The 27245-nt window shown below is 49.7% G+C and overlaps 1 protein-coding gene across 1 annotated transcript in view; it reads right to left on the reverse strand.

Annotated features, from left to right (window-relative positions):
- LOC144180617 (uncharacterized) overlaps positions 1-27245 on the reverse strand; it is a 58022-nt gene that overhangs the window by 17569 nt on the left and 13208 nt on the right. Inside the window, exon 3 of the mRNA XM_077708933.1 lies at positions 24290-24416. Within this exon, the coding sequence (XP_077565059.1) occupies positions 24290-24416 (127 nt within the window). The remainder of the gene's footprint in view (positions 1-24289; positions 24417-27245) is intronic.

Raw genomic sequence — 27245 nt, forward strand, 5'->3', positions numbered from 1 at the left:
AATAGCAATGGGGACAAATATCTCCTATCAGGCAGCAAGACACAAACTCAGCTCACACTATTATCCCCCTCGTTGAAAGAAGCGGCTGCCTGGCCGCGTTTCAGAGTTCGTCGCGGCGGTTAAAAACCTTGAGGCGGGAAACGTGAACTATCTCGGTGCCACGATGGCGGCGGTCGGAACTGGGGAAAACCGGTGTGACGCGAAAGTTTACAGGAGAGGTCGCCTCGAGAACCTTGTACGGACCAAGGAAACGGTGCAAGAACTCGCATAGGCCCGGAACACGAATAGGCGTCTCCACCAAGACTTCATCATTTGGTCGGAATTCAGGAGAGCGATGCACAGCGTCGTAGCGTTGCTTTCGATCGTGTTGGCTCGCTTCAGTGCGCATGCGGGCAAGTTGGTGGCAGTGTTCAACGCGAGCCACAAATTGTTCAGGAGACGTCACAGAAGGTGACACGAGAGCGGCGAAGAAGCAGGTATCCAGAGTGTGCGAAGGGTGACGGCCGTATACAACGTAGTACGAGGAGTATCCGGTTGTGGTCTGAATTGCGGTATTGTAAGCATAGGTAACAGGAGGTAAGATGGCGTCCCAGTTGCGATGGTCAGGTTGAATATACATAGAGAACATATCAGAGAGAGTTCGATGGAAGCGTTCGGTGAGGCCGTTTGTTTGGGGATGATAGCTGGACGTCATCTTGTGACAGGTGTTGGAAGCTCGAAGCAAGTCGGCGAGAATTTGAGACAGAAATGTCTTGCCTCGATCGCTTAGCAAAACGCGGGGCGCTCCATGGCGTAGCAAAATGTTGTTTAAGAAGTGAGTGACCTCGGTGGCGCAAGCTGAAGGAAGTGGAGCGGTTTCGGCGTAGCGAGTCAGGTGGTCCACTGCCGTAACTATCCAGCGATGACCAGCCGCTGTCGGAGGCAAGGGACCGTAAAGGTCAATACCGACCACTTCAAACGGGCTTGCTGGACACAGAAGGGGCTGGAGTAGACCGGAAGGGGGTGACGTGGAGCGTTTCCGGTGCTGAAAAGGCGCACAAGAGGCGACGTATTTGGCGACACTCGTAGATAGCCCTAGCCAAAAGAAGCGCCCTCGGACACGGTCGAAGGTCTTCTGGAATCCGAGGTGGCCTGAAGTTGGGTCGTCGTGCAACGCTTCCAAAATGCGTAGACGGAGGGAGCGGGGCACAACCGGAACCCATCTGGCTCCATCGGTGTGGTGGTTGATGCGGTACAGTGCGCCATCAAGAAGCTGGAACTGCTGCAGCTGACGACGTAGGCGGCTATTCGGTGGTTGTGTGGAGCCGGTGAGCCGATCGATTATTGTCCGACAATAACTGTCGGCGTGTTGAAGGGCAACCATGTCGGGGATATCGTTAATAGGAATATCGATGGGTGCAATGGGCAAAGGCGGTACATTAGAATGTCGGGCAACGTCGTCTGAAGACTTCACCAGCGGACACCGGGAAAGCGCGTACGCGTCGAGATGCTTACGACCAGACTTATACATCACCGTGAAGTCATATTCTTGCAAGCGCAGAATCCAGCGCCCAAGTCATCCTGACAGATTTTTCAAAGAAGATAGCCAACACAGGGCATGGTGATCTGTAACGACTCTGAAGCGTCGGCCGTAAAGGTATGGACGGAACTTTTGAACAGACCACACAACAGCCAGACATTCTTGCTCAGTGATGGGGTAATTTTTTTCTGCGGATGGCAGAGAGCGGCTTGCGTAGGCAACCACTCGTTCACGCGAGTGAGCATCGCGCTGTAGCAAGACGGCGCCAATTCCATGCCCGCTAGCGTCAGTATGAAGAAGGACTGACTTTGTGTCATCGAAGTGGCGAAGTACAGTCCCGGAAGTAAGTGCTTTCTTTAGGTTTTGAAAAGCCTTCTCGCAGTCGTCGCTCCAGACAAAGGGGTTACCGGAATGCAGCAGCTGGTTGAGGGGCGAGGCCAGGGTGGCGAAATTAAGAACGAAACGACGGAAATATGATGCCAAACAAAGGAAACTGCGAAGGGATTTTTGTTCTTGAGGTCAAGGCAAATTAGCCACAGCGGAAATTTTGTCTGGGTCGGGCCGTATACCATCTTTGCTGACAATGTGACCGAGAACTTTGATGGATCTGCGGGCGAAGTGGCAGTTCTTGGTGTTCAAAGTCAGGCCGGCTTTGGCCAGATTAGGGCAGAACTTCATCGAGACGCCAGAGATGTTCAGCAAAATTCGACGAGAAAATAACAATTTCATCCAGGTAACACAAGCACGTCTTCCATTTAAGGCCACGAAGGACTGTGTCTACCATGCGCTCAAACGTGGCTCGGGCGTTGCATAAACCAAATGGCATTACGTTAAACTCGTATAAGCCGTCTGGAGTAGCAAACGCTGTCTTTTGTCAGGCTCGTGCATGGGTATCTGCCAATAACTAGACCGCAGGTCTAAGCTGGAGAAAAATTCCGCCCCCTGTAGACAGTCGCGTCATGCATACGCGGCATTGGATAAACATCCTTCTTGGTGATCTTATTCAAGGATCGATAGTCCACGCAAAACCGCACGGAACCATCCTTATTGCGGACTAAAACCACAGGGAAGACTATGGGCTGGAAGACGGCCGAATGATGTTTCGTTTCAGCATGTCCGCTACATTTTCTTCGATGACTTTTGCTTCGGACGATGACACACGGTAAGGGTGACGGCGGACGATGTGGGTCCCATCCGTCTCGATCCGATGCGCTGTCACAGATGTCTGGCCCAGCTTGCTAGAAAGGCAGTCCAATGTGTCCCTGTGTTTATCCAGGAGTTGAAGTAGCTGGTTTGTTTTGCTTTCTGAGAGATCTTTGCTGATGGTAGCCTTAAGTGTGGAAATATTTGACTCAGATTTTGCAGGCGTCGGAACGGAAGAGACGGAGCACAGGGGAACTAATGAGAGCGTATCGTCAGGCAGAACAGAAGCGATAGTAGCACCCGCGAGGAGCAATATGGATTCGGAAGTGGCGTTTGTAGCCAGACGCTGTGCTGATCCATGTGCGAAACGGTCGAGGCATGTCGGGATGACGACACCTTTGGGCAGAAAACGTGGAGAGGGAACTATAAGCACGTCTCCGTCACTGACTCGGTTTGAGCAGAGAAAGCAGCGTCTCGCGGCGGTGGTTTAAAACACAATCTGCACTCGCTGTGAGGTGTCGCTGTGGTACTTCAGAAATGCCGCTGAGCTGCTCTGTATCCGTGAGTTGAATTTCAGGGTGATCACATGAAATGACGGCGGATGCGGATGAGATAAAAGCATAACCCAAAATAAGATGATGAGCACAGGGGGACAACACCGCACACTGAACATGATGCCGAAGAGAACCAACAACAATCCGCAGTGTGCATTGTCCGGATGGCTTAATCACACTGCTATTCGCTCCATGTAGAAAAAGTCCCGTGTAGGGTGTTCGTACCTTGCGTAGACGAGCACACAATTCCGCACTTATTACTGAAACGCTCGCACCAGTGTCAATAAGGGCATCGACGCAAACACCTTCAACCAAAACAGACAGCAATTTCGACGGACGCTCTGGAGGACTCTTAAGCTTCGGAGGAGATCCAGTTTTCCCTCCCAGCAACATTAACTAGTTTTCCTGGCGGAGGTTAGCGATGTAAGACGCAGGACGAAGAGGGGAAACTGAACGGCGACGAAGAGGGGAAACTGAACGGCGACCTGGTGAAGGCGAGCGGGATCGTTGCGCACGGGAGCTGCGAGGGACGTCGTCAGTCTGAGGCGGAGACGGGGAGCGGCGTGGAGGCGACGGGTACGCACGCCGCCGGTAGCCGTAGTTGTTCGGGGGTACGCTCTCGCACTCATAGGCAGCATAGACACGTCGTTCATCCCATTGGCGGAGTCGACAAAAGCGGGAGATGTGACCTCGAATGCCGCAATAGTAGCACACGGGCCGGTTGGAGAAGGCATCCTGACTTGGTGGAAAGTAGGGCTTTGAGCTCGGCGCGTGGGGCATGGCCGCAACATAGCCAGACGAAGGGTGGTTCATGATCGGGGACAACGGCAGAGGTGTCCGGCCAGTGACATCAGAGTAGGATGGTGTTGATGGGGCAACTGAATGGACAGGCGGCACTAGCACAGGCATAGCCGCAAGCTCCTCTTTAACCATCTTGCGAAGGCCAGGAGCCGTAGCGGCTTGGCGAACACCGTGCGGAAAATGAGAGGTGTTGCCGTACACTTCTTCGCGAACTATAGCTCGAATCATAGCACGAAGGTCTTCGTTCCCAAGATGAGAGGTAGACGCCGTGTCCCGCGGGAGGCGGATCGATTGAAGTTCGTCGATACGCTGACAGGAGGATCATACGTCTGCTACGGTGGAAAGGTTCTGCAGGACAAGTGCGTTGAAAGCGAACTCGCCAATCCCTTTGAGAATGTGACGAACACGGTCAGACTCCGGCATATCTTTGTCGACGCGGCGACACAGCGCTATAACATCCTCGATGTATGAGGTGTATGTCTCATTAGCTTGCTGCACGCGGACCTCCAGCTCCCTCCTCGCGTTGTCACTCCGCGCTTTAGGGGAGCCAAAAATCTTTTGCACCTCCGTGGTGAAGGCAGCCCAGTCGGTAAATTCATGTTTGTGTTGTAAATACCACGTCTCCGCAATCTTCTTCAGAGAGAAGCCAACGTTGAACAACTTGAGGCGATCATCCCACCTATTGAACTCGCTGATGCGTGTGTAGCTGTCCAGCCACTCCTCTACGTCTTCTCCCCGAAGACAAGTGAACTCGGGCGGGTCGCGCTGGGGAGTGGTGACGATGCATTGCAGAGGCGCAGAGGCTGCGCTACTCGGAGTGTCTTGCGACATGGACATTGGTCTTGAGGGCAAGCGGCGACCTGAACGGATCTGCAGGGGTGTCGAAGGAGATACAGCTCGGGATCGAGTTGCAACTCCACCACTTGTGAGGCTGTAGATAGAAGGTGACGGCACCGTTGCTTCTGCAGCTCCTTTATTCCGAGGCGTCAGGCGGGGACGAACCAAGAGGGCGACCCAGCGTACCTGCTGATGAGGATTAGCCGAAGACGAAGTTGTGCCGGTGATGAGTATGTAGAGCAGATGATGCGGTAGCCGCAAGCTAGTGGTGACGATGATTAATACCAATGGGGACAAATATCTCCTAGCAGGCCGCAAGAAACAAACTCAGCTCACAAGATATATATATATATATATATATATATATATATATATATATATATATATATATATATATATATATATATATATATATATATATATATATGTATATATATATATGTAAAATGAGGGGCTCCGTGAAATAAGACAGAAAATAAGGGTTGGCAGTCAATAAAACCTCGGAAAGCAAAGGGGAGGTAGTGGTGGGTCATAGAAAGATATGAACAATTTTTTTAGTCGAAAAGAAAGTGGTGAAAAAATCCCCGCCGGGTGGGATCCGAACCCACGACCTCCACAATACCGGTCTGGTGCGATAACCACTACGCTACCGGCGGGGCTGTTTCCCCAGCACTTTCATTTTATATATATATATATATATATATACATATATATATATATATATATATATATATATATATATAGATTGCGAGAAGGGCTGTCTTTGGTTGCCGTAGCAAATAGTAAAAAATGGGTATAGCTTCTAACAAAACTGTTTATTGGTCGACGTTTCGATCGGATGCCGATCTTTCTCAAGACAACATTTCGTATTTCTGTGCACGTATTTATAAGCTCGTCGTCCAACGACGCCGAAAAAAGAGAGAGGGGGGATTTGGGGAGAGAGGTAGCAACAAACACGCTCTCGGCGAGGTGAGGTGAAGGTTTGCAAAAAAGAGAGAGAGAAAAAAAAAAGAGAAAACGCAAAACCAAAAACAAACCTAAACATGCAGAAAAGGGAGAGAAGTACACAACTCTTTCGAAAACACTGTCCTCCATCGTTCGTCAGCTTGTAGAACGAGTGACAGGTAGCGCCCACTTCAGAGGGGGGCCGCTCTGCTTAAGAAACGAAAGCGCAAAGCAGTAACAGGGACGCTCTCACACCATCACTGGGAGGCACAGAATTCTAATGGTCACTGACCTTACGGGAAGAGTTTACAGGAAGCGGTCGCAGCCGCACACATATCTCAGTGACGCCAACCCCACAAAACAAACAGGCAGGCTCGTTAAGAGTGTAGGTACGATCTCCGCACTGTGGCTCAAAGCATGCACGATTCTGCCTACCGGCAGGACGGGCGAGTGCCATTCATCATTCTTAGCTCTATTCTTCTGCCCTGCCCGGGCAGCCGACAGGGTCGTCCCTGACCATGAACCAGGGAGAAGGAGCTTAACTAATCCTCTAACCGCACGCGGGAGTCGCGCGGGTCCTTTGTTGGAGTAAACGGCGGCGGGCGCCTCGATGTTGTTTGTGGCATATGCCGCCTGTGCGGACACCCCAGGAAGGGAATAAATAAAATAAGAATAGCTTGATTACTTGTTTAAACAACACAGAGACTTAATTTAGATAAGGGATTATTCTGCAGCCAGATTATCAACAGCATGTATAGACGACATAATGCCCGGGCTAACATTCATTCCTGCCTTTACGGTGTTGAATTTGTAAATAATGTAAGATTCACGTTGTTCGCGTTCTCTTGTAGTAGAAAATCCACTCTGTAAAAGTGTGACCCTGATGGAGTCGAACGGGTGGTTTTCGGAGTTAATATGTCGTGATAAGGGTAGATCCGGGAGTGAACGAACATGTGCGCGATGGTTGTTGAAGCGCATGCGGAATGCCGTGTCCGTCTGGCCAATGTATTGGATGCCACAAACACCGCACTCCAGAAGGTACACCACATTAGAAGAGTCGCAGTCGAGTGTCGCGTGAATTAGATGCTTGAAATTTGAGTTGGTGCTTTCTGCCACCGTGGTTGTCTGCATGTGTTTACATACGCGGCACCGTGCCTTTCCGCATGGTCGACACCCACCCTTGGGTGCCCTCTCAGTTTTGGCGTGTACGAGGTAATCTTTAATATTTTTGGGGCGCCTGTATACGACCCGAGGAGGGGTGGGGAAGATTGGCCAGACGGACACGGCATTCCGCATGCGCTTCAACAACCATCGCGCACATGTTCGTTCACTCCCGGATCTACCCTTATCACGACATATTAACTAAGAAAACCACCCGTTCGACTCCATCAGGGTCACACTTTTACAGAGTGGATTTTCTACTACAAGAGAACGCGAACAACGTGAATCTTACATTATTTACAAATTCAACACCGTAAAGGCAGGAATGAATGTTAGCCCGGGCATTATGTCGTCTATACATGCGGTTGATAATCTGGCTGCAGAATAATCCCTTATCTAAATTAAGTCTCTGTGTTGTTTAAACAAGTAATCAAGCTATTCTTATTTTATTTATTCCCTTCCTGGGGTGTCCGCACAGGCGGCATATGCCACAAACAACATCGAGGCGCCCGCCGCCGTTTACTCCAACAAAGGACCCGCGCGACTCCCGCGTGCGGTTAGAGGATTAGTTAAGCTCCTTCTCCCTGGTTCATGGTCAGGGACGACCCTGTCGGCTGCCCGGGCAGGGCAGAAGAATAGAGCTAAGAATGATGAATGGCACTCGCCCGTCCTGCCGGTAGGCAGAATCGTGCATGCTTTGAGCCACAGTGCGGAGATCGTACCTACACTCTTAACGAGCCTGCCTGTTTGTTTTGTGGGGTTGGCGTCACTGAGATATGTGTGCGGCTGCGACCGCTTCCTGTAAACTCTTCCCGTAAGGTCAGTGACCATTAGAATTCTGTGCCTCCCAGTGATGGTGTGAGAGCGTCCCTGTTACTGCTTTGCGCTTTCGTTTCTTAAGCAGAGCGGCCCCCCTCTGAAGTGGGCGCTACCTGTCACTCGTTCTACAAGCTGACGAACGATGGAGGACAGTGTTTTTGAAAGAGTTGTGTACTTCTCTCCCTTTTCTGCATGTTTAGGTTTGTTTTTGGTTTTGCGTTTTCTCTTTTTTTTTTCTCTCTCTCTTTTTTGCAAACCTTCACCTCACCTCGCCGAGAGCGTGTTTGTTGCTACCTCTCTCCCCAAATCCCCCCTCTCTCTTTTTTCGGCGTCGTTGGACGACGAGCTTATAAATACGTGCACAGAAATACGAAATGTTGTCTTGAGAAAGATCGGCATCCGATCGAAACGTCGACCAATAAACAGTTTTGTTAGAAGCTATACCCATTTTTTACTATATATATATATATATATATGTATATACTTTATTTGTGTAGTTTCTCTTTAGTAGTCCTTGTACACTTCATCGTCCACCGTTGCAAAGTCTTCGTGCTTTCTCCCGGGTGACGGTGTGCACTAACTATTCTGCTTGGAAGGAAGTCAGTGGCTTCCATCCAAGAAAGAAGGCGCCTTTGGAGAAAGAACAAGAAGGCCACACAGCTAAGGAGGGGCCGAGCCGCTCGCATTTTAAACAGAGATCCGCTAGCCTGCAGTACAATTCAGCTTGCGGAGCAGCACAACAGATGACGCGTCAAGCGCGTTGCCATAGTGCCACAGTTTACACGTTCTTCTACGGACGAGACGCACAAAAATCGTAATATCATCGACTGTATTGTAAAAATTGCCAGATATCTCTCCGTAAAATAAGAAGTTCTGGGCATTTTAGCAGCAGATATAAATAAATACTGCTGTAGTTACAAGCCGTACCGCGCTTGAAACGAAGCAGTGGAAGGAATCCCGGAGCAGGCGACGTCTGCCTACCCCGCCTTCTCGCCACGAGTGGTTCACTCTCGCCACTATCGCCTGTCGCGATCTTCGCAGATTTGCGGCCGCTTTTTATGTTGCACAGGCAGGGCGAGGAAGTTAGGATAGTATAAATATTGCCGCGAACCAGGCATTGGCTTTGTTTATGGTTTGTATTTGCTGCCCGGATGCACCCGGCTATGTTATCTGTGTCCCAAGCGAAGCGCATGTTCCATTCTTTATTTTTATGCCTCATGGGTTACCGTATAAACCGGATTATAGGTCGACCCGGTATATAGGTCGACCCCCTACCTTGAGGTGGAAAAAGTTCACAAAAAACATAATTCGGCACAGAAGCGCACTCACAATGTCTATATTTATTTTCGACGCCCGTCCGTCACTGCCACTCACTGTGCCTGCCGAAGTCACTCGTCCGAGCTCTCTGAGTCGTCCAAGGATGACTGCTTCGCACTGTCATCTTCCATGCCATCAGGCGCGTTGCTGATGGAGCACTTCCTGAACGCTCGTGTCACCATGTCGTCGGTCAGCGACTGCCCAGAGAAGGACACCCAGCTTGACACGGTCACAACCGGCCCGTATAGGTCTTTTTGTTGTCGCCGGCTATCCACTCATTGTACAGTTCGCGGAGCCCGAACGCGCATGGCCTCCGGAGCGATCGTGAGCGAAGTTCCCGGACGAAGTTCCCGGACGAAGTCCGCCACTTTGTTCTCCAACTCGTTGTGCACCGCTTGACGTCCACGGAACGATCGGTTTCGGGGGTTGCACGCGCACAGCTTAGCTTTCTGGCTCCGCCAGTACCGCACACTTTTCTCCGAAACGCCTACCTGGCGTTGCCCCGCCATATTTCCATTCGGCTCGGTGACTCAATCGCCGTCAGCTTAAACGCCGCGGTGAACTGGCGTCGACTGCCGCCACTCATCTCGGAACAGAGACGTACAGAAATGTACGCACGCACGCACGCACAATAAACGAGTAAAAGACGAAAAACTAGAGAAAAGTGAAATCAAATAAAGGCCTGATAGTGCGAAAGAGCAGTGCGACACGAATGGCGAAGGCGACGAACTGCGCTTGCACATTGTTGCCAGACAACAATTTACATTCTGCCAATGACCGCTATATAAGACGAGGGGTGACTTTTGTGCGGATTTTTTTGGAAAAAAACTCGACCTATATTCCGGTTTATACGGTATCTCATTCGGAAAAGGAGAGCGTTTCGTTGTAACGTCACTTCCCTTTAATAATATTCTTTGATCTACAATGTTCTATGTGTAACTCGATGGTTCCAGAAACACTCGCGCCCAAAGATAAAATCCTGCATAGCGGACGCCGCGGCATTCAGATCGCGGACGCTTGCTTGAGCAGGTCAATTCGTTCACTGCTGGTTCGCCGCTTGTGTATTCTTTGAGTTTGTTAGGGAGCACAAGTTCGCTCCAATGAACTTGTGTTCCCTGAAAACTGCGTCGTATTTGGCATCGCGAAATCTGGAATGTGCTGGGTACATCCACCCTAAGCCCTCTGTGGTCGCCAAGCAAGCCCCACTCGTACCAGCCTCCGACAGCAAGACCTGCCACTCGAGCCCGGTGTACTTCCGGAAAGGAAAGAAGGAAGACGTCGCGACCAGAACCATGGTCAAACAAGCCAATCCTCCCGTTGCTCTGCAGCAACCTCAGGAGCCCCTATCATTCAAAGAATCCCCTGGTAGAATGGCTGGAGAAACAGGAGCACTGCCGAAGTTTCAACCGATGGGATGATGAAGAAATTCTGAGGCAAGAGGTTTTATATGTCGGAGACTCGGCTCAAGTCTAGTTTGAAAATCACGAGAGCTCGCTTACATCATGGAGCAGGTTGAACGCGGAATGTTTGAAAACATTACCAAACTGTCGTGCGGCAAGAACGAGCTGAGCTGTTGTTGCACGCGCAAATCCAACATCCCAACGAAAGTGTTGTAGTGTTCGTTGAGGAGATAGAGATGCTGTTCCGACGGGGTGACCCCTGAATGGCCGAAGAGAAGAAGGTGCGCTTTCTGATTCGGGGAATTAAACAAGAATTTTTCGCTGGACTTATTCCCAACCCCCCCCCCCCCCAAAACCGTCGCTGAGTTCGTGACCGAGGCTGCAAAGATCGAGAGGACCCTGGAGATGCGTTCGAGGCAGTATGAACGACCACTCAACGCGTTTTTGGCGAACGCCGTCAACGACCCTGAATTCGCGACGGAAGACTTACGGGAAACGTTCCTTGCCGTTGTTCGCGAAGAACTGTGGAAACCTTTCCCGACCACGCCGCAACCCCAAGTCACCTCCCTGACCGACGTAATCCGAGAAGTCCAACATGCCCTGGAGACTCTACGCCGACGGAAGCACTACGCGAACCGCAAGCGATGAACTACTCCGCGGTTCTCTGTCGACCCTGACCTGCTCCAACCCATCGACCAGAAACCCCGCAGTACCGCGGTCCACTGTCGCCCGCATGACCCCCTCCAGCAGAAAATCACACGCCGCGGAACACGGACGTATGGCGAACCCCCAATTATCTTCCGCTGTGCTACCACTGCGGAGAGGCCGACCACATCTACCGCCGCTGTCCCTGCAAGAGGCTCGGCTTGCGAGGGTGCTCCGTCGATGCCGCCCGCCCCCGTCCCGGCCAGCGCCCCACTGAGATCGAAGAATACCTCTCCAACACCAACAGAGGACCAGCCAGCTTCAACCGTTCACCGTCGCACTATCGATACCAGTCGCCAATCCGCCGTAGAAATGCATGGTTCACGGCATTGCTACGGTGGGCGTGCGAAGACTTCTCGGATTGTGCGCATACTGCCGGCGCTTCGTCGCAAATTTCGCAGACATTGCAGAGCCCCTAACGCGTTTGACGAAAGATAGCACCCCTTTAATATGGGAGAAAGCCCAAGCAAAAGCATTCTTCAAGCTACAACAGCGACTGCAAAACACGCCTGTGCTCGCTCATTTCGACGCAAACGCCGAAACGGAGATGCACGCGGATGCCAGCGATGTAGGGGTGGGTGCCACCCTCGTCCAAAAGCACAGCGGTTGCGAAAAAGTAATCTTATTTGCCAGCCGTGGTCTGTCGTAGGAGGAGAAAAACTAATCAGCCTCCGAGATAGAGTGCCTCGCAATTATATGGGCGATTTAAAAATTTCGCCCTTACGTGTATGGTAGACCGTCCAAGGTTGTGACAGACCGCATGCGCTGTGTTGGCTCATCAATTTGAAGGACCCCTCTAGCCGGCTTGGGTGGTGGAGCTAGCGCATGCAAGAGTTTGACGTCACAATCGTCTATAAATCCGGCAGGATACACTCCGACGCCGATTGCCTGTCCCGCGCCCCCGACGGCCCGCTACCACAAGACTCCGATGAAGACCGCGCGTTCTTCGGACTCGTGATGGAGGGCGACCTTGCCGCCCAGAAGCGTGCCGACCCGAACTTACGCGTCATGATTGACTACCTCGAAGGGCGCAACGTCACCGTGCGTAAAGCGTTCAAACGCAACCTACCAGCATTTAGCCTGAAAACCTCCGTCCTCGTGAAGAATTTCAGCCCCAGTACGAGAACGAATTACCTTCTTGTCATCCCCGCGGATCTTCGTGACAAAATTTTGGAAGCGTGCCACGACGACCCGTACTCCGGACATCTCAGCACAGCTAGCACTATTGGAAAAATAAAGGCCAGGTACTACTGGCCCCGCCTTACCTCTGACGTCACCCACTACTTCAGGAGCTGCCGTGACTTCCAGCGACGAAAAACGCGCCCGACGAGTCCAGCCGGACTACTGCAGCCAATTACCGTACAAATGAGGCCCTTCCAATGGATTGGAATGGACCTTCTATGCCCGTTCCTTACGTCACGATCACAGAGCAAGTGGATTGTTGTAGCGATAGACTACTTGACGCGCTACGCAGAGGCCGCCGCTCTGCTTTCCGAGGGGGACTGCACAAGAAGTCGAAAAGATCTTCATAAGCCAAATTGTGCTGCGACATGGAGCCCCGGAAGTCCTAATCACGGACCACGGTATGGCCTTTGCTGCCGAGCTGATGCAAGGAATCTTACGCTACAGTAACACGGATCACCGAAGAACGACGGCCTACCACTCCCAAACGAACGGACTAACGGAACGCCTGAACAAGACGATCGCGGATATGCTATCAATGCACGTCAACGTTGAACATAAGACTTGGTACGAAGTTCCCCGTATGCGTACAACACGGCTATCCAGATAACTATGCAGATGACAGTGTTCGAGCTTGTCTTCAGAAGACGGCCAACTACGATGCTCAACGCCATGCTTCCGCACGTAGAAGATGGCGACTTCAACGCCGACGTCCAAGGATACCTTCAACGTGCAGAGCAGGCCCGCAAGCTCACTCGAGTTCGTACAACTGACCAGCAGCTGGTGGATTCCAGCCGCTACAACCTCCGACGCCGAGACGACGAGTACCACCCTGTGGATCTTGTGTGGGTTTGGACTCGCATCCGACAACGCGGACTCAGTGAGACGCCTTTGCGATGGTATTTCGAACCCTACCAGATTCTACGACGTGTTGACAGACTCACCTACGAGGTGGTCCCCGATGGTGATTCCGGCACATCTCGACGACGCACGCGGCCCGAAGTCGCCCACGTGGTTCGCCTCAAACCTTACTGCGCAAGATGATGAACTTTTTTTTGTTTATGTTTGTTGGGACTGTCATTTTATTTCACCATCGGGTCGATGCCCTCGTAGAGGGGGGAGGGCGTAATGCTGCGAACCATGCATTGGGTTACTTTATTTTCGGTTTGTTTTTACTGACCGGCAGCGCGCGGCTGTCTTATATGTGTCCCAAGCGAAGCGAATGTTCCATTGTTTATTTTTACGCCGCATGGGTTATCTCATTCGGATGAAGAGAGCATTTCGCCCTAACGTCACTGCCCTGGAATAATCTTCTTTGATTTAAAATGTTCTGGAAGTAAATCGACGGTTCGAGAAACATTCGCGCTGAAAGATAAACGCCTGCAGAGCAGACTCCGCGGCATTCGAATCGCCGACGCTCGCTTGAGCACGTCACTTGGTTGAGTGTTGCTTCGCTGCCTGTGTATTCTTTGAGTTGTTAGTGGAGGACAACTTCGCTCCAATAAACGTGTTTTCCCTGAAGACAACTGCGTCGTCTTTGACTTCGTGAAAATGTGAACTAATGGCATTTAGGATAAGAAGTGTGTTTCCCTGGAATTAATCATGCCTAGCTTCCCAACCACGTTTTTTTTATTGGAGGTTTCGCGTTCTCAAAAAATCAAAGCCCCTTCGTCTAACGATGACTATGTTTGAAACGAGGCGATTTTTTCAGCCGCAAACCGACTCCTATGAAAGTCCAGTCGCGAAAGGTCTTCGTCGGCGTCGTCCGCCCAAAACGGCAGCCGGCTATGCACTGACTGACCCACCGGCGAGCCTGTTCGGAAAGCGCACCGCGCGCGTTTTGCGTTCGGCGCCTAACGAAAGAGGGCGCGTCGGTTGCGCTGTTGCGCCTCCTCAATAATTCTTGCTCCATGGGCTCAGCCCTTTGGCGGCCGTATGTAGGCTGACCCGATTCGTCGGTGTTACCGAGTGAACAATTGAAAGGCTGACGAGTGGAAGAAAACCCGAACCATGAAAGAAAGCAAAGCATGAGAGTGTTGCGAAATTGGGAGGGTAGGAAGGTTCGCCGTGGCGGCACGAGCTAGCGCGCCCCGAAAGTGTGCGGTGGTGGAGGGAATGTGGCAGTATGCTGAGCCCGCACGAGGCGCTCGACGGCGGGGATTTTGGCAAAAATGGGAGGGGGCGTGTGCGTGACTATGATGTGCGTTCGCTGAAGACGCAGTTCACGGTACCTTCCTGACACTCACTTCGCGCAGCCCACGCGGAGGCTCATCGTCGCTGCCGTAGAGAGAACCCACGAGTCAGTGCTGCCTCAGCGCACATCTGGCGCCCGCAAAGATCGTATTAGGGAGTATCGTAATCGCCAGCCAATTTCTTTCCGTTGATGCACGGTGCAACCAGGAGATTAACAACAGGGAGCAACAGTTCGGCTGTTAATATTAGCCAGGCGCAATGCTTCACAGTACAGTCAATAACTCGAGAGAAATCGCACCTAAAGAACTACATTTGGCTGAAAACCTGTACCTGGACCGGAGGAGTGCCCATCACAGTCCATTCACGAGTATGACGATTCACATCGATGTAGATACTTGTTGATTGTGTTGAGTAGGTTGACATTTTGCACCCCAGAAAAGCGTGAAACGTTATCTCTCGGGGCCGGCTTCCAGTCTTTATACCATCTTTGTGCCGTGGGAGCTGTGCCGAATACTTAGTTTGAGTATTCCGGGGGAACCATTGCTTCGTCGTGGAGCGCGGGCCAGGTTTAACTTTCAGCAGGGGGCTTCTTTGGGACAACAGTGCCCGGAGATGATGCTTGTAACACCGGGCGAAGGTGTTGATCATCCCTCCAGGTGAACGGCACCCCGCTAGGCCGACAGATCGCACCGCCGCCTTGCCGATGGTCTACTGTAGCGCGCGGGGCACGTCCACCTGTCGCCATATATCTGCACCGATAAACTACCAGAGCGCCGCGTGAGAGCTCGGTGTACGGAAATAACGCGCCCAATTGCGTCTCGAGAACCCCCGTTTATGCAAGAGGTGGCTGCCATCGTACCGAAGTCGTCAAATACAAGCGCCGTAGTCAAACGAAAGGTTGCCGTACACGATAAGGAGTGGCCGTACTCTTGCCCCCGCACGCGCCCAACGGCGGCCCGCCAACTTCAGATCTTTACCGCGGGACGCGCCGTGCTCCCAAGACGATGCGACGGCCGTTCTGTACGCATCCTTGACTCACACGCCAGGGTACGCAGCGCGCTACAACCCCCCAAATACGCACCGATAAGCTACCAGACCTTTGCGGGATAGCTTCGATAACGGAAATACAGCTCTCGAGGGAGTTTCTGAGCCCCCACCCCCCAGCCTCTTCAGGAGGGAGCTGTCAGCTTGCCTAACTCACGTGTGGTGTTTCAACACATTTCAGATGCGTGGAACTAGCTTCAATTTTTTTGTGTTGATTTCATTGTTCACTCATGTAAGCACTCTGGATATTGCCAGTGTCCAGTTATTCACCGACAGCTGAAAAATCAGATGAAGCGCCGACTGCTCTAGTAATACTGGCCTCTTGTTCGCACGAGAGCCGGTGTGAGTTTCGTCTCAAATGAAGAGAGGACGTTTTCCTCGTTTGTTGTCTCAGTTGTGAGAATGTCCGGACGGGATATTGTGAAATGTGAATCCGGACATAGTCTTTAACTGGAAGCTGCCGCACGTTTCCGAAGTCCAGCCGATAAGAGGCCGTATCTGGCTTTCTGGGTCTTTCCGCGTATTGTAGTATAAGCTACAATGGCCGAGGTTGACCAGTTTCACGTGGACATTCAAGGACCTTGCTGCGCTAGCGCGAGGAGCATTGGATTGTATTGGATTTGAATCTGGATTGGATTGGGTTGGGTTAAATTGGATTATTTGACTGGATTGTAAATTCAATCCAATTGGAGTGCGGGTGTGTAGAGAATTCGGTCTGGCCATTCGCCGGTCTGTGAATTCCAAGAAGTGACGTCATAGCCACGGCAGACTCACTGCCTGCGGCGCATGGCCAGCTGTGCGCCTCCGCTATGCAGTACCCAAGCCTGATGGTGTGCCGGAGCCGGTAAATAGCCGTTTCCCGTGGCTCCTAGAGAGCCGTGCTGTGCATGCGCGAGGAGCAGTGACTGGACCATACTGGGCCGGACTGGACTGGATTTGACTGGAGTGGACTGGACTGGATTGTATTGGGTTGGATTGGATTGAATACCGTTTTAGCAGCAGTAAGCGTGATAATCAGCTCATCCCAGACAACCAGGAAACCTAAGAATAACCAGTTGAACCTTAGCTCACTCTACGTATATCGTGGCAGAACCGAGCTTAGCCACTGCTAATTTTTTTACAGGCGCTTTGTGGAGAATTTTTCGGATGTTACGAAACCACTTACGCGAGTGATTAAATACTGCGTACCTTTTCTTTGGAAAGTAGAACATGAAAGGAGCGGAAACGACATACGATACAGGCTGCAAACAGCGCCATTACTTGCTAATTTTGATGAATGGCGGACACGAAATCTGCACAGACACAAGCTATGTCGGTCATGGCGCTTCCATCGTTCAGCGACAGGACGAAGTAGAACGTGTTCTAGCATACGCCAATCAACTCTCTTAAAAGCAGAAAAAAGTTACTCTACACATAAAAAGGAGTGTCTCGTGATCATCTGCGCCATAACGAAATTCCGGCCGTACCCTTACGGCAGGCAACTCAAAATTCTCAGCGACCACCCCTCGTTGGTTGGTTGACAAACATAAAAGACCCCGCGTGGTCGTCTTGCGTGATGAAGTCTCGGGCTGCAAGCGTACAACATGACACTCAATTACAAGCACTCGCGTAAGCTCAACGATGCTGATTCTTTGTCGCGGGCACCCGTCGACTGGGCACTGTTGCGATGCTGTTGCGCAACCCGGCTTCAGCGCTCGGTTGAAACTCCAAAAACCTGCCGCCGGTCTTCCCTCATTGACTTTCCACGACCCGGCGTGTCACAGTGGCGAACTATTCGGCTACTTGACAATAGGGACCGGGCAGCTGGACGGGTGGTTCCACCACTCGGCGCTCCCCTCGTTATTGGAATGAGCCGGTGCATTGGACTACACAGCCTCCTGTTGTTTTTGTCCTGCTTGATTCGGTGCTTTGAATATTTTGGCGGTGTTGTGAGCGGACATGTGAGAGGAAACGAAGTCTAGACAGATGTGTTGGGTTATTAGATGCAGTAACGGCTACGTAAACTTGTCGGACGCTTCTAAAGTTGGGTATCGGCTACAATGGCATGAGCGCTTATTCCAGAGATCTACGCTAGGCTCCACCCCTTCTGAGAACGAATAATGCTACTATTACTAGTATCATTTCTTAAATTCAGTAACGGCTACAAAAACTTATTTGACGTTGGGAACGGGCTACACTGACATGAGCGCTTTTTGCAGCGTTGTGCGCATGGCTCGGCGCGATCTGAGCAGGAATAAAACTATTATGAATAGTAGTCTTCATTTCTACCACTTTAAATTGCCTACGGTTTCCACGCCAGCCTTAGTGCTGGGATACCTCGATACGTGTGCTTTGGAGAGAAAGGCACTAGCGTACGAGATGGATTATCGCGTAGCCGTAGAAATGTTGTCGTAGTTTACATTTACTTTCTGTAACCGTGAGCTTTGTGCCTTCGGTTTTGGTGAGCGACACTGTGACAGCATGGGAGCCTGAAAGCCGAAATAAAACTCCCTTGTTTGTAGAGGTGCTTTTATCAAGAGCCAAAGTTATTCACCCACCCAACAGCCCAAGCTACAAACGATCCCTCCTCTTCCCGTTTTACCACCTGCGAGGAATAAAGGGCGGTACCGATAGTTAAAAAAATGTGGCAGTGTTATACGTACGTCAGCCGGTGTTTTTTAATGCTTAAGTATTCTTTGCAGAGTACCTAAAACATCGAGCAATGCCTTCGGAAGATACAAAAACGCGCGATTAGTTGCCTCAAATATGGGCGCATCAGCCCGAAGCACAGACATTTCTGACAGGCTGGAAAAAGTATAGATTTCGAGAGGGGTGCATGGAAGTTCAAAGTTAAACAGCAAAATAATCTAACCCTCCGTTTAATTATTACGATTGTTGAACGCCAAGCTTTGTTTGTGCGAAATCTCATGGGGAATGGTCGAAGTCAAAGACGCTGCGATCAAAAGACCAAACTGCGGGCTGGTCAAATTCAAAGCTCAACTAGCCAAAGTTTAAATCCAGAAGGCAACTAAGGAAGCCCATGTGAGAAAGCTTTGCTATAAACTATCATCGTTGTTAGACGGAGGAGTGCATGATTCTTCAAGTGTAGGTGGCAGCTTGCAAACCGACCGCAGCATTCAGTTGATTGAACTGACTGCAGGGTTTAACGCGCCGACGCAACGCAGGCGATGAGGCGCGCCGTAGTGGAGGGCTGCGAATTAATTTTGACCGCCTGAGAATCTTTAACGTGCGCCGAAATCTCGTACACATGGGCGTTTTTGTTTTTCGCCTCCCCCAGAGGCACGGCCGCCGCGGCCGGGAATCGAACCCTTGACCTCGTGCTCAGCAGCACAACACCTTGAAACTGAATTCAGTTTTGAAACTGAATACTGCAGGTTTCGGGCACCCTCCTGTCTCGCGTCCTTCAGCCACGCAGGAATTGGTTTTTGAAAAATCATTGAGCAACGAGCCAGCAACCATTGCAATTCTTCTAAAGCAATGCTTCTCCACGACACGTTGTACTATCAAGCGGTATTTATTCTGTGAACGATTCCCGAAGACTAGTAAGAGTATATCGATAAAATTATACATGTTTGAGTCGTTGTTAATGATGTTACGGAAGCGTCGTCCATCACAATTTCTGTTTTGAGGCAAATCTTAGAAGGCACTCCCCAACTTTGTCTTTCGCTTGTGCACGACGCCATTTTTGTCATTAACTGCCAAATGCCAGCGCCGCCGCATTCCTGGATCCTTCGCACACAGGCTTTATGCCATGGGGGGATTTAGCTGCAATATACTCCTCCATACGCGAAACTGCATGAAGGCACGACAAAAGTGCATGAAAGAACGGACTTTCACTTCCATTTTGACTTCCACCTTGGCGCATTGAGCGTCGTCTGCTAGTAGTAAATACTGAGTATGGGCGTAAATCACACACATGGCATGCCTCGTAAATGTCACGTCCACGCTGAAGATTTACCGATGTGAAAAAAACTCCTTGTGGTTCTGTACACTTTGCAAGCCGCACCGCAGAAAGACGACCGAACGCCATGCACAATAACGCTACGCTGACCACCACCGGCATTCCACTGACGAGCGGTTCGCCACGGGCGGCGCTGTTCGCTGAAGCGACGGTGGAAAGGAGTAATGGTTCCGGGTCTCACGTTTGCGAAAGCTGTACTCTGCTTAAAATCAAACGTTCTATCAGGCCTGGAAGTAAACCAGAGAACAATAGGACGTTTGGCCTTAGGCGCGCATGGAAAAACAAGTAACGAAGCAGTTCAGGGAGATATGGGCTGGCCGTCGTTTGAAGTTAGAGAAGGTCAGACTAAAATATGCTTTGAGATGAGGTTGAGGGCAATGGATCAACGAAGGTGGGCAGCTAAGGTATTCAGGTACCTATACTTGGAAAGCGTGGTCACGCAGTGGTTAAGGAAGACCAGAAGGCTAACGATGAAATACGGAAAGAACAGTGGAGAATCCAAAGCAGCCAAGGTAACCAAAAAAGAGCAAGGCAGATTGAAACGAATAAATGGAGGGAAAAAATGGAAGCTGAAACGTCGTTAGAGGTGTACAGGGCTGAGAAATTGAACATCAGAAAGGAACATTTCTACGATAATTCCCATGGCAGTGCTTTGCTTTTTGAGGCTAGAGCAGGTTGCCTGCGAACTAAGGGTTTTGTGGGGAAGTACTCACAAAATGACGGGGTATGCATGGTCTGCGGAAACAAAGTAGGCGGCACATAGTGTTAGAATGTGAAGGTATCCATCCAAATCTACATGAAGGGAATATTGGGCTTCCAGAAGCCCTAGGATTTAAGGGTATCAGAGAGGAAGTTAACTTCAAAGCTGTCGAGGGTACGAAAAGCAGATTAGAATGCTGGTGGACGAAAAGCAGGGAGGGGAATATTGCCTGGGACAGTTGCCACCTGTAACAGAAAAAAAAAGTATTTCGGGCCTAATAAGCTTTAGTGCCTGCCGTAAGCAGCGCTAGTATTAAACCAAGAGTGTAAAACGTGGTTGTATTAGTCCTTTTTGGTAAGATGACATGTCATAACCGCGGTTAAAAGGCGAAACCAATAGCAATCATCATCATCATCAACACCGGTGCTGCATACAACGGCTGCCCGGTCCCTATAGCCTTTCAGTGACCTCGTGTCCCCTCAAGCGCCAACCGGCCAGTGGCGGTGCTGATAACAACATTGCTTGGCGCCCCGCAATGCAAGCTTCGGCGGCCTGCCCACACATCGTTGCTACGCCCTTTTCGCGGCATGTTTCGCCATGCTGGAGACGTCTTCAACGAGCCACTCAACGAGAATGCAAGACTTCTACCCCTGGTGCAACATCGCCACGACAAAAGGGGGCTCCGACCAACGGCGGGTTGCCACGGCGGGGCAACCTAACGCTTACCTGCACAGTAGAGGATCGGGTCTCTCGCGTGTGTGTGCGTGTGTGTTTGTGCGTGAGGGCGCTACTATCCGTGGCAATAATTTTGTGATGGGTGCGTCGTTACGTCAATCGAAAAAAAGAGTGAAGGGGAACGGACCCAACGCGCCTATTTAATCTCTCTCGCGCAGGAGCGCACTGCCTGTTTTCTGATAGCGAGATTTAAATACTTGTACATAAAGTTTTCTTCTCCTTCGACTTCGTCATTATGAGTGCCCCGACATGACACCAACCACGGTGCACTTCGACCATGCTACCCTGGTGCGCAACTGCACGCCGAGACACCAACGAAGACTTTCACTTCCTTGGAGAAGGCACTCTTTCCGAAATTTCGAAATTTCCCAACTACAACGAGAAGACTCTAAATTACTTTTTTGTATCGCCAGTCTTGAACGCCTGGATGTTAAGATTCCGCGCGTGTTTGGCCGGAACATTCCGTTCCTAAACCTCCGGAAGAACACCTTGTACAGGTTGAATTTCACGAGAGCAGAACAGGCGTTTCTGCTGGTTGTACAATGGCAATGCGCAAAGAAATTTTATACGCCTGCCATGAAAAAACATTCTCAGGGCACAAGGATGCAGCCAGACATTGCAGAGGGTTTGTCAAAACTGCTATTGCCCTAAACCATTAAAACAAATTCGGCTGCCGTGCGGGCCATTAGAGGAAGCCTCCCAAATTTCAACTGGCAGGGCTTTTTAGCCGGTGAAACAACCGACGTCCCCTTTTCACCAGGTCGCGATGGACCTCCTGGGCCCATTTACAACCTCAACTAACGGGCACACATGTATCATGGTGATGACGGATTACCTCAGGCCGTATGCAGGGACAGCATCTATGTCAATGCAACATGGGACAAGCTAGCTCACTTCTTCAGGCTCTACATCGTTTTGCGGTATGGGGCTCCACGGATCGCAGTAACAGACAGACAGACAAAATAAAGGGCTATAAAATAAAATATAAGCCCAACCCGTACCACATACGTATCACGAGAGACGCCAATTAAAAATAAACAAACTGAACCGAAGTCAGAAAGAGTTTTTACGAGACAGGAAAAGAAGAAAGGGCCCATCTCCCCGCGAGGGGGACTCGAGTAAATGCGTCGCATAGGGGGTGGGTGTATTGCGTTAACGTTTAGTGTTTGGGGAGTTGGTGGTAGTGAATGCGTTGTATCAGCAGCTTCTTGACGTAGTTTAAATGAGTCAAGGATATAAGGTGCGTTCGTAGCCTTTCATTCTGTGTCGGTTTTGTGGCGCAGTGGGAAGAGCACCATGTACCTCACGTTCCGCCCACAGGTAGTGAACGCGTTGTATCAGCAGCTTCTTGGCGTAGTTTGAATGAGTCAAGTATATAAGGCGCGTTCGTAGCCTTCCATTCTGTGTAGGCTTTGTGGCGCAGTGGGTAGAGCACGATGTACCTTGTGTTCCACCCGCAGGGTCGTGGGATCGAAACAAGGCGCCGGTAGGTATTATTTTTTATATAGTGTAGGGCGAGGGGTGCGAACCTGTTGTTGAGAGCGAGGAGGGTAGCGTGATGCGGGAGAGGAGGAGTGGGGGAGAGGGCGGCGGACGCTACATGTGAGTTAAAGAAATGCTCTGCATTTAAAAGAAAGAAGAAACAGAGGCACAGCTTTCTTGGCTACCCTGATGAATTGTTTCATGACACTGACGCACACCACTCACAGGCTAACAACCACTTACCATCCGCGGACCAATAACTTGACTTCCGGCTTAACAATGTGAACTTTTATGCGAGTTAGTAGCTGATATTAAAAATAGTATTAGCGCGAACAAAAAGGATATAGGAAGACGACGGGACGAGCTGTGACTTACAAGTGCATTTATTACGAGAAAACTTGCCCCTATCACAGACGACAAAAAAACCGGGCTTAGAACCCCTGATAGCACGCTACCACATCAAAACGAGTTTACGCACTTGTCGACACAGATACAAAGTTATGTCGTACCTTATGTACCGTACGTGTGCGATGTACCGCAAGTTCCGTCATAATAAATTTAATTGTAAGTCAGCGCTCCTCCCGTAATATTTCTGTGTCCTTGTTTCTGTTCCCGCTGTATCTATTATAAAAATAACAGAGACCTAACAGTACCCTGGCCGACAGGCATTCAAAATATGTCGACGAGGAGCATAAAACGTAGCATGGGATCTTGACATACGCAACATTCGTGTAAAACACGGCCGCCCTCGCGACAACAGCAATGACTCAATTTAAGCTGGTTCATGGTCGAACGGCTACTACTACCCTCCATTGCCGGCTACCTGTTCATGAGGATGGAAACTGTCGTCGACAGTTTCATGCAAAAAGGTGAGGACGCTCGCCCACTAGCACGGGAGTGGATCCTACATCAGCAGCGTTCCGATGCTACTCCTTACAATTAACACAGACCGCCGTATTCTACAAGCCCGGAGAGGTGGTGTGGGTGTGTGTACGAGTGCGTCTGCGTGGACGTCCGCAGAAACTGCTTCGTCCGTACTTCGGGCCATGCGAGGTACGCCTTAAGAACGTCAACTACGGAGTTTTACGTCATAGTAGCGCACAGTGCTCGCGACGCCGGCCAACTTCAGGCGTAAATGACTCAGTACTGCGACAAATAGCTGCCTTCTTAATCCCCACAACGTAAATCTAGAACGTGCTATGGACGGAACTCGCTCTTCAATTAGTACCGAGGTTGCTCTTCAACATTGAAGTACTCGGCCCCTCATTAAGAGATCGTCATCTATTCCTTTCTGAAGACTCTTGGGGCATCCAGACGATGCTCCTTCCTAAGAGCGGGCAATGCCACAATCCAGTCATTCAACGACAGCTGAAGTCATTCAAAGAGCGCGGGCTGGTGTTATTATAGTGGCCATGCCGTGAATTCCCAGTTCGCGCGATACCAGGTGAGTGTATTCAGTCACGGAGAAGAGGAGAATGCTATGCTCGCGTGTTCTCTCAGGTGTGACATCGTCGCTATTAGACGGACTTACCAGTTCGATCCAGTTCTCTAGTTAAATTAGCTGCAATCGTTACAAGTCTCATAATTACGCACAATATATTTAGTATAGCATAAGGTTTCAAAGCCAGCTTCAGCGTGTTCTTCGTCATCTTTTGTGCCGCAACGTGAAGCACTAATCAAGGCTACGAAAGGACTTCTACCGACACCAAATAGCTGACGCAAATCTGCACTTTACAATAAAAAGGAAATATTTTTGCGCCCACTGGCGCCACCCTGAATAGATCAACTTACGAAAGTTGGAACATCTTGTGCATTTTCTCCAATCTGGTATCCAACGTAGTGTGCCGTGCAGTTGCCGTAAATAATGTTCTCGGTTGAAGGGGTTATATGAGTTTGCAGGATGATGGTGTCGATGTACCTGAAAAAAAAACGCGTAATGAGGGGACATTTCTCTTTTTTTCTTGCAGCGCTCCGGATCATGCATTCCAGGTATATTCCTGGCCTATCTTGCTTGCACACCGTCATTGTTCAGCACCAACAGGGAAGAAGAGCGCAAATTTTAAGCGATATCGTGTTGCTCATCAGCCTGGCTAATACTTTGTGCGAGTGTTCCCAGGAATACTTTTCATCTGCCCTTAAGCTCTTAACCTCTCCGGCGGGACAGATGAGTTTGGCAGGCGCTTTGTTTAAGGGATGACATGCTCTACCACACAAGCTACCATGCAATACAAAAAGATGTATACAAAACTTGTTGTTTAAGTAGGTGAATTTTTCTAATAATTCAAGAATATGTTATTTTGTGGTTTCTACTGAGTTGAATTAAATGCTTTCAAAAAGCGCGATGAATTCAACAACACTTCGCGGTGTAAAATATACGGTCGCAAGATGCATTTGATTTCGGCTGATTTTCGATTTTTTAATAACGTAAATGCGGCACGAGCTACAAATCTACAAATCTCAATTGAGCGAATTGGCACTGCTCCATAATTTTCAAACACAGCAAAGACGGCGGAATTAAAAAAACAAGGGAGAAACGACGCATCTTGAGATGTTACTAGGCACAGAACGTATCGACACATGCAAATGACTTTCGCACACAGCCTGAGTTTTATACTTACTGCTGCATTCTCTAGGATGGCTGTGTGTGGAAGTCATACAAATGATTTTCACGCACAGCTATCCTAGAGAATGCAGCAGTAAGTATAAAACTTAGTTATGTAAATGCACACAGCTCCTCAATAGGCGATAACTTTGCAGATGAATTGGCGAAAGAAGCCGCAAGAAACGGAGAACCAACTTTTGTTCAATAACAAAATCATTCATTTCGAAACATGTATATGCAAAGTTAAACCAGGAGTGGGATGGGGTGTGGAATAAAGATGGTAAAACAAGTTATACTTATAGTTGGAATAAGACCGTAAATCTTATTCCGGACCACTTTCCTACAAACTTCAACTCTTCCCAAGCCTTGACAGGGCATGGTAGATTCCCGTTTTATTTTTCAAGATTCAGAATAACCAGGCATCTACATGCAAGTGTAGCAGGAAATGGGGAACTTTGACCATTATCTAACAGAATGCCCACTTTTAATAAATGAAAGGAAAAGACTCGTTAAAAAACTAGGAGAGCACTGAGGGAATAGAAAACCGCAAATAATTAAAAAAGAGGAAACAAGAATTATTTTAGAAGAGATGGTTTTCAAAATTAACGAATTCATTCTACAAGCATAAGAATAGACCAAACATAACAGAACACCAACCTGACCAATCACCACAATATAAAAGATAGGCTATGATACGGGGATGGAGCAGAAACGCCATGTCGGTTAGGCTTTCCCCGCCCACATCTCCAGTCATTCCCTTCCTACACGATAACTACACAAGGAAACCAAATAGAACACCAACAACAACACAATCACAAACCATCAGGCCTAACAGATCAATATCCCCGGTCAAGTCAGGTCAAGAAGAAATCATGAAGAGCAAGATCAACCAGCCATGATCAAAGAATGAAGTAAAGTTCAAGAAGAAGAACAAACAAGACAATACGTCTACCAAGAATCGAAGTCGACAGTGAAGATCAATTTTTAGAACAAAGTGTTTTTAACGTTTAGTGTTTGTTATTTTTCTTCTAATACTTCTGGAGTTTTCTGATTTTTCGTTTCAAACAATGAAATTTTTTTGAAAAAAAAATCCCGCTGATAGTTTGTCCGTTCCTGGGCGGTGGTAGCTGATGGTAGATCTATCTTTTCCCCATTACCCCATCCTTTTTCTGCCCCAACCACCTTTCTACCACTACCTCAACCCATATTTCTACCCTTCCGCTTCCTTTTCTTTCCCTGCGATACATACGTGGTGCAGGCCGGGAACCTCTTTCCCTCTCACACTCACTCACTCACACAGCCATCCTTCTGGGCATGGAAGTAGACCCACGAAAAAAGTAGCATGACTTCGCAATGGCGGCGGGAACACCGCGCAGACGGTGCAGGTGGCGACCCAACCTGGCTCATTTTTGGTTAGGCGAAGTTTATGCCTGGTTACACTTCAGTACTCGGCCAATGTTTCTGAGTACTGGTGCTTCGAGGCTCATTCAAGCTTTCTGCGCGGTGCCGTCGGTGTACCCCCCAGGAGCAGTGAACATTCGGCCAATAAAGTATGTACTATTAGGCACCGGCTTTGCGGTGAACCTCTAAATGTAGGTAACGGTGCGGCGGTATGAGCGTTGGATCAAATTTTTTGATCTGGTTCTGTAGCCATTGTTCGGCTTGTGTTATCAGTCGTGTGTTAAGCTGACTTCTTAAAGAGGTTGATTAACGTTATCCTTTTCGCTAACATTTCGCATGCCTTCATTTTGGCTTTAATTATTCCCTTTACAACGCCAAAACTGTCCCACTCGTCGCAACAAGCGACCGAGAGAGCCACCTCGCCACGAGTTTGCAAAGCCGTGCTTGAACCAGTTGTCTCTCGCCTCCGACAGGTGGCGGCGCAAGTCGCGCCCAAGCACGGGGAGACAAAGCTACGGTGGTGCAGGCTCGCACGAGGATGTCATTGCTTGGCGAGGTTTTTCTGGGCACGTTGGCCCGGCCAACCACGAGCTCAAACAGAATCGCTGTTCAAAACAATGTTGCCCATGTTTAGGTGTAATAATAGGGCACTAACACAAACGCCCTACAATTGATAAGAAATGAAATTTTGAAAACCGTAATCGGAGCAGGTGTGACACAAAGCCTAACATATCTTTTCTTCAG

Source organism: Haemaphysalis longicornis, unplaced genomic scaffold (genome assembly GCF_048455015.1).
Source record: "Haemaphysalis longicornis isolate Haplotype H1 unplaced genomic scaffold, Haemaphysalis longicornis Haplotype H1 scaffold_4, whole genome shotgun sequence".
Classification (NCBI taxonomy): Eukaryota; Metazoa; Arthropoda; class Arachnida; order Ixodida; family Ixodidae; genus Haemaphysalis; species Haemaphysalis longicornis.